The sequence below is a fragment of the Cebus imitator genome, unplaced genomic scaffold (genome assembly GCF_001604975.1).
Source record: "Cebus imitator isolate Cc_AM_T3 unplaced genomic scaffold, Cebus_imitator-1.0 Scaffold77, whole genome shotgun sequence".
Lineage (NCBI taxonomy): Eukaryota > Metazoa > Chordata > Mammalia > Primates > Cebidae > Cebus > Cebus imitator.
Genome location: NW_016107392.1, coordinates 4,571,957 through 4,580,345, shown reverse-complemented (window position 1 = coordinate 4,580,345; position 8,389 = coordinate 4,571,957). Strand labels below are relative to the sequence as shown.

Below are 8,389 nucleotides of genomic sequence, written 5' to 3'. Positions count from 1 at the left end.
TTTTGCCCTTTTCCTGCAGTGTGTTTCAGTTTCTTAATTTGTATACTTCAAATACCTAAAAGCACTTAGATCAGTGTCTGGGACTCAAACAGTCATGGTTGTCATTTTTATTTAAAGGATGTACATATTTGAAATGCTTTTGCTATTGATTACATTTTTCTCTTGAAAAGTTACATGAATTTGCATTCCTGTCAGCAAAACATGAAAGTAACATTTTACCAGCTCTGGCCAACAGCTGCTGTTATAATTGTAAAATGTGATTATTTTTGCGGGTTTGGGCCTAATTTTATAGGAGCAATAAATGTTTGTCTTAATCTCCAATTTTTGATTATTGATTATGGATGTTTGTGTTTTGGCCATTTTCATATGGAGTAATTATATTTAAATGCTCTTTATTCAAATTTTAATTAGCCCAATGTATTTTATGTTGCCTTTATTTTTTCTAGTTGGCTGTTTGCCTGTTAATTTGATTTTAAGTTGTTTTATGTATTAATGTTTTGTCTTTATGGAACATATGTGTCAAGGCAGTTCTTTTCCATGTACTTTGCTTTTTTAAAAAAATTCATTGATCTATTTTTGATAATATATTATTTGTGATGGTATAAATAAATCTATAATTCATTTATTAATTACTTTCTCTTTGCCAGTATAGATCTCACTTTTGAAAAATATAATTTTTATTGCAGAATAATTTTAGATTTATGGAAAAGTTGCAAAGATGGCTCAGTGTTCTGAGCCATATGTTCTTTACTCAGTTTCCCCTGTTGCTGACATCTTGCATTAACATGATACATTTGTCACAACTAAGATACCAACATTAGTACACTACTCTTAACTAAATGCCACATTTTATTTGGATTTCAGTAGTTTTCCCACAAATATTCTTTCTGTGATCCAAGATCCCATATTACATTTAGTTGTCATGTTCATTCTCTCCTCTGGTCTGTGACAGTTGCTCAAACTTTCCTTGTTTTTTATTATATTTAGAGTTTGGATGATTACTATTCATGTGTTTGATTGAACCTTCCTCTGATGTTTTCCTGCTGGTTAGACTGGGGTTGTTTGTATCAATATGGATTCATGGATATTTTACTGCTCAAATTTTTTTAGCATTGGCTGGTGAGTCTCTGTGACCCTTTGACGTGATCCATACTGCCCCCTTCCTTTGCCTTTTTTAAAAAACACTTCTTTCTTTTTGGTGTCAGGTGCTCCAGGTTTGTCTTCTGTATTCCCTTACCCAGCTCTAGAATCAGCCGTTTCTCCAACTACTCCTGTTTTCTTTTATTGGAGAATGGTATATAGAAACAAATATCAGGTACTGGATATGCTTTTGGGTACCGGTATGTGACTGCCTGTAGTCCACCTCAGTGGACAGAATTAGAAAATACTGTTTGTGCACACACACCCCTACAATGATTTCTTTATCTATTTATATCTGTATTATGGTAAATATAAGTTTGCACTGCTGTCTCTGATTCTAATCCAGTACCTCTGTCCCCTTGCTTAAGTGTAACGTCCCTCTCCAAAAGGGAGAAACCTGACTGTCACATCTGCCAGCCATTTGCTTATTTGTTTAATCTAATATGTATGTAACATGTTTCAGAATTAACTCATATTCCTTGTGAAAAACAACTTTACCAAATCAAGCAGTGTTTATGTAAAGCTCTGCTTACCTTTAGCCTTACAGTTTCCGTGAAATCACAATCTTCTAAAGTTACTTATATCCGTTCCTTTTCCACTCACAGTTCTGCTTTTGATGGTATGCTTAAAAGCCCGTCTTATTCCAAAAATTGACTTTATATAGTGTAAAATATACATACATTATGTTCTATGTGGTGCATTTGTGGTATATGTAATAAATATATAATATAGCAGTATGATTGCATGCAATATAATATGTATGCTACATATAATATGTATATGTGATTTTATTTATTTCTATGTATTTTGCTTTATTTTTGTTTTAAATTCTTTTTTTTTTTTTTTAAAGACAGAGTCTTACTCTGTTACCCAGGCTGGAGTTGCTGTTCACAGGCATGATCCATCATAGCGCACTGTGGCCTTGAACTCCTGGCCTCAAGTCATTTTCCAAGTAGCTGAGGTTATAGGCATGTGCTGCTGCACCCAGCTATTTTTACCTTAAATTCTTAAATATATTTCTCTAAGGTTTATTTTGTCACTTAGTGTAAAGTATTAATAGAACTTTCTATTTTAAAGAAAAGTTGCCTTATGGAAAATCTTGATTTTTCTCTGTTGTTGGAAATGCCACCTTTGTCATATTTTAAAATCTTACACATACTAGAAGCTTTCTCTGCTTTTTTTACTCTTTTGTTTTCTGTTCTTATTCAAGTTCCAAACATTACATAACTTTGTGATAATTTCAGCATCTGGTAGATTATTCCTGTTTTGCCTGTTCATGTTTACTTAAATTTTTTAATACTTTTCTTTATTCCAGGAACATTTTAGTGGATAAACCAAATGACCAATCTTCAAGATGGTCTTCAGAAAGCAACTATCCTCCCCAGGTAAGATTACATGCATTCGCTAATGCTGTTTAGAAGTCAACATTTAAATAAACACTCAATTGATGTTAGTTATCTCAAATCTAATAGTTTATTCTCTTTTTAAGATTGCGAGGTAGATTTTTATTGTCTTTATTTTTGCTTACTAAATTTTGGAAGAATTTTTATTTCACAGGCAAATGCAGTGTGGCATTTGATGAAACATGGACTTTTACTTCTGTCTACCAGAATAGTTACACTCAAGTTATTCTGTAAATGTTTAAGAAAATGTTAATAAATCAAACTTTGACTCAATGTCTTATGGGGAAAATGAACTTAAATAGTTTGTTATTTTATTTAAATATTATTATATTTAATATTAAAAATGATATTAAAAATGGCACCAGGACAATGTGCTAAATTTCTTTTCTCTGGCAAGTAGGGTCTAGGGTTGACTAAATTTAAAATCATTCTTTCAGTTATATGCTTTCAGCATTAATGTTTATAATGTACTAGGCACACATATATCCATATTCTTGAAGAAATTAATGCCCTGCTAGGTAAAGCAGATGGGTAAATAATACTTAATTTTTAATTGTAGTATAATTCATGGAAATCTAGTCTCTCTTTCTTTCTCTCTCTCTCTGTCTCTCTATATGTGTGTATATATATGTGTGTATATTTTTCTGTTTGCCTACCAATTTGGATCACCTGGTGTTTACATGCTTTATTGCAAAATACATGTCTAAATAATATATATTTATAATTTTTATATATAATGTAAAGAATAAAACAACCTGTTTATTCATCAGCCATGTTTAGAAATGGTAAGTAAATACTACCTTTTGAAGCCTCCTATGAGCCCCCTCTTACATCTTCCCTCTAACCCCTCCCTAGTAACTATAACTCATGTTTTATTAAGCATTTTAAAATAATACCACATAGGTATAACATATACATATTTTATGATTTAGTTTTTTTGGCTTTGACTTTATACAAACAAAATATAAATTGATTCAATCATTTATAAATTTTCTGTGACTTGCTTTTTTTAACATTATGGTGTTCATTAATGTTGTTATATATAATTGTAGTTTGTTCATTTTCACTACCATATAATATTCCTATGTATAAATATGCCAAAATTTATCCATTTTGCTGTTGATAGGCGTTTAGGTTTTTTACAATTTTTTGCTATTATGAAACAAGCTGCTGTGAACATTCTTGTATGTTGTCTTCTGGTACACATGTGTAAGAATTTCTTTAAGGTGTATATGCTTTGGAGTAGAATTGCTGAATCATAGGGTGGGTATATGAATATTGAAGTTTATCAGGAAATGGTAAACTGTTTTACAAAGTAGTTGTAGAATTTATCCACTTGCCGTGTATGGAAGCTGCTGTTGCATCATGTTCTCCTCATCGCGTCTATGGGTGATTTTTATATGTTGTCAGTTTAGTGCATTTTTCATTTTAACTCATTGTGGTTTTAATTTGCTTTTTCCTTTTTACATTAAAATCTCTTTGCCATATTAATGGACATACATTGTGTTTTTAATCACGCTTTTTGATTCACTTTTTAATTTTACTTATTAATAGTTTTAGTGCTCAAGTTTTAGTATGTTTGTGATTTTCATTTGGTTATTTTTATTTTTTATTCATGAATTATCTTTTTTTCTAAAAAAAAAATTCAGTCATCATAACTGAAACAATGATAACCTTGTTATTTTGAAATTGTCTGTGTTTGTTATTGTACTTTATTTTGAAGGCAGTAGAATTTAATGTGTTTCTTAACTTTCTGGTTTGCTCATTCATTTATTGAAAAATTACTTAGTAAGCATCTATGGAGTGCCAAACTTTGGTATTTGGAATACAGTAGTGAATTAAATTTTGTCTCCTCTTGATGAGCCAAGGGTATTGAGTCAGTTACCCTGAAACATTTCAGTGTGATTAGTCCTACAGTAGAAGTTACCTGAAGCTTTTGTAACGAAGAAGGACTAATTTGTCATGGAAATAAATACCATGCAATCTAGTTTTCATCATTCTAGTTACTACTGAAATATAACTGGGATTTACTGTGGCCAGTCTCAAGGAATAACATTTTTACCAGAAAAAAAAATAAAATTGAAGGCAGATTTCAGTGTTGACTTAGTTTGAAACTGCCATGTTGGATGGAATGGGTATAGTTTCGTTTCATTTCGTTTCTTTTCTTAGGCAGAGTTTCGCTCTTGTCACCCAAGCTGGAGTGCAGTGGCGCGATCTTGGCTCACTGCAGCCTCCACCTCCTGGGCTCAAGTGATTCTCCTGCCTCAGCCTCCTGAGTAGTTGGGATGATAAGCATGCACCACCAGACCCAGCTAACTTTTGTATTTTTTGTAGAGACAGGGTTTCATCATGTTGGCCAGGCTGGTCTTGAATTCCTGACTTCAGGTGATTGGCCCACTTCAGCCACCCAAAGTGCTAGGCTTACAGGTATGAGCTGTAGCGCCTAGCCAGCATGGGTATAGTTTTCACGTATAGATATGTAGCAAAGAGTCTTGCACTTCTAGTGGTCGTAAGCTATAATATTTCTTTCCCACTCTTGATCTGAAAGTTACTAATCAGACTGAATAAAAAATAGGTATATCCACGGCTGGATGTGGTGGCTCATGCCTATAATCCTAGCACTTGGGGGAGGCCAAGATGGGTGGATCATTTGTGTTCAGAAGTTTGAGACCAGTCTGGGTGACAAGGGAAACCCTGTCTCTACAAAAAATATAAAAATTAGTCTGGCATGGTGGCATGTGCCTGTAGTCCCAGATACTCAGGAGGCTGAGTTTGGAGGATTGCTTGAGCCCAGGAGATCAAGGCTGCAGTGAGCCAAGATCATGCCACTGCACTTCACCCAGGGCGACAGAGTGATACCCCATCTTAAAAGAAAAATACACACACACACACACGTACACATACATACATACACACACACACATAAGCACACACACAAATGAAGGCTGAGCTTTTTTTTTTTAAGCTGGGATCTTAAAGTAATTCATTCTCAGGATAAGAATGAAACAGAAGAATCCCACCTCCTGGGGGCTTTTGGAAAGAATTGCAGTGACAGTCAGTAGAGGAGGGGAAAATGAAGAAGAAAACATCCCTGAGAGGTAATAGCTGTGTATTGGTTTTTGTTCACATTTGGTACTCAAAGTCTCAATACTTGACTATCCATGAAACCATGTGGTCTGATTTTAGTTTAAAGTGATTGTGGATGAATAGTACATTTAAGGTTCTCAGCAGAAGCAAATGCAGATCTTCTCTGAAAATAGTTAACCTTTATTTCTAGGCCTCAGGCATTCTCCACAAATCATTATTAAAGGAAATTGAGCACTATACACTCAAAGATAACTAAGTATAACAGAAAGTAAGATACTTTAAGAACTAGCAGAAACAGTAGACAGCAGAACCTCCTCCAGAATTTTAGATACTAGAATTAAGATTACTGAAAGATACAGGAATTAAGTCAACTACTTACCATATTTAAAAAAATAAATTGGACACTTAAAAGTGATGTGGCAGATTTGAAAAAGAACCAAATAAAACTTCTGTAAGTGAAAAATATAGTAATAAAAGTCAGTTTTGACAAGGCTTTCCACTAAGCACAGGTAGAAAAGATGAAATAGAAGTGAAATTAAAAAAAATACTTTTGAAGATAGTGTATTGAAAATAAGGTAGTGAAGAGTGACGAGAATGAATAAGACCTACTATTTGATAGCACAAAAGGCTGACTTCAGTCAATAATAACTATTATATTTTTAAATAACATAAGGAGTATAATTGGATTGTTTGTAACTCAAAGGATAAATGTTTGAGGTTACAGGTACCCCATTCTCCATGATGTGCTTATTTTACATTGCATCCCTGTATCAAAACATCTCATGTACCCCATACATATATACACCTACTGTGTGCCCACAAAACTTTTTTTCAAAAGTGATAGGGCCAAGATTCAGCAGACTATGGGAATCCAAAAAGAACTACTTTGGAGCCACTTTTCTACTGAATATCTTAAAGAAGTTCTAAGACATTAAGAAGCCAAATAGCACCTTTGACAAACCCTTGGGGCCAGGTAGATACAGATTAGAAGCTAGAACCAGGGGTGTGGTAGGGTGATAGACTCCGCTTGCTCTGGGTTGAGACCTTCAAGCTATGTCTGTAGGGTCGGTGTAAACTACAAATAGCCTGGCCCTCACAGGGAGTAAAACCAAGTTTCATATCATCTGAGTACTTGAAACTGGATTAAAATAATCGAGAATTGATAGTATCCCTAGCAATAGGCCTGCAGTAGAAGATACACTTTTTTAGGAAGCTGATATCCAAGCATCTAGTTACTTTTAGTTTTTCTTATTTGGTGTCTATCAAAATAGAAGGATTTACAGATAATGACAGTTTTGGATACAAGTCTTAAAATAAGTGCCTTGCTATGTGAAAGGAAAAAGGAGATGAAAGTTAATATTGAAAATTTTGGCAAAGAACTGGAAACTACATAAAAAAGGAGCAAAATAAAAATGAAAAATACAATACCCAGAATGCAAATTGCACTTACGAGAATAAAATAAGAATGCATACAAAAGCATTTTCTGAAATTCAGTATACTTTATGTAAAGTAGCAGTATTATTATAGGCAGGTATTGGTAACAAAATAATTGTTGCCAGTAATATAATATTACAGATAGAATAACACTTTTAAATTTATTCTAATAATAAGCTGTTACATGACCTGCTTGCTTCAAATAACTTGAGGATACCCATGCTATATAAATTAGTTTTATTTAGTTTTGAATAAGGAAAAACCTTATTTCACTGAATGTTGATGTCTTTTAAATTCTTCCCATGATCATACAGTGATTGTAAGGATTAGGATACATGTAGTAGCTACTTTGCAGGGCTAGCTATGGCAGGTATTTTGGTTTCATATACAGTTGATTCTGGTTATTCACAGTAGTTATGTCCTATAAAGTAGTCATGAACAGTGATTTCACAAATACTGAACCACTGCTCCTAGGAAAATACAGGGTTAGGTTCCTGTGAGTCTTGGTTACAATATTTTCATCAACTAATCAATATATAATCTTGTCTTGTGTATATTTCTGTTTAAAGACACCTTAATGTAGGTATTTTTGATTCATTAACATTGAACCCACAGCCAACAACACTATCACTCATATCATAATGAAGTTTATCTAACACATGTAGTTTCTCCATAAGGCACATAATTTACTTAAACTACCTTGGAAAAAGCCTGTAATTGCAGTAAAGGAGTTATGATCTAACCCTTCCTTATATCAATTAAAAAGACATTTGTAATTGCCTGTACATTTTAACCAACCCTAGAGAGTTTTCACCAGTCATCGTGAAAGACATGTTTTCCATGACAGTATCAATAACTGCTGTAACCACATATATGATGACAGAGAAGGGTGACATTCTATCTTTAAAACATTCATGAGATTTTCTTTTATTATTTTTTTTATTGCATTTTAGGTTTTGGGGTACATGTGAAGAATATGCAAGATTGTTGCATAGGTACACACATGGCAGTGTGATTTGCTGCCTTCCTCCCCATCACCTATATCTGGTATTTCTCCCCATGCTCTCTCTCCCCAACTCCCCACCCCCACTGCCCCTCCCCTGTTTCCCCCCAACAGACCCCAGTGTGCGATGCCCCCCTCCCTGTGTCCATGTCTTCTCATTGTTCAAACCCACCTATGAGTGAGAACATGTGGTGTTTGATCTTCTGTTCTTATGTCAGTTTGCTGAGAATGATGGTTTCCAGGTTCATCCATGTCCCTACAAAGGACACAAACTCATCGTTTTTGATGGCTGCATAATATTCCATGGTGTATATGTGTCAC

General features: G+C 34.0%; 1 protein-coding gene across 9 annotated transcripts in view; it reads left to right on the top strand.

Moving 5' to 3' along the window:
• MKLN1 (muskelin 1) overlaps positions 1–8,389 on the top strand; it is a 417,215-nt gene that overhangs the window by 274,636 nt on the left and 134,190 nt on the right. For all 9 annotated transcript variants that reach the window (XM_037739986.1, XM_037739984.1, XM_037739988.1 and 6 more), the window contains one exon: positions 2,456–2,525. In XM_037739986.1, the coding sequence (XP_037595914.1) occupies positions 2,456–2,525 (70 nt within the window). The remainder of the gene's footprint in view (positions 1–2,455; positions 2,526–8,389) is intronic.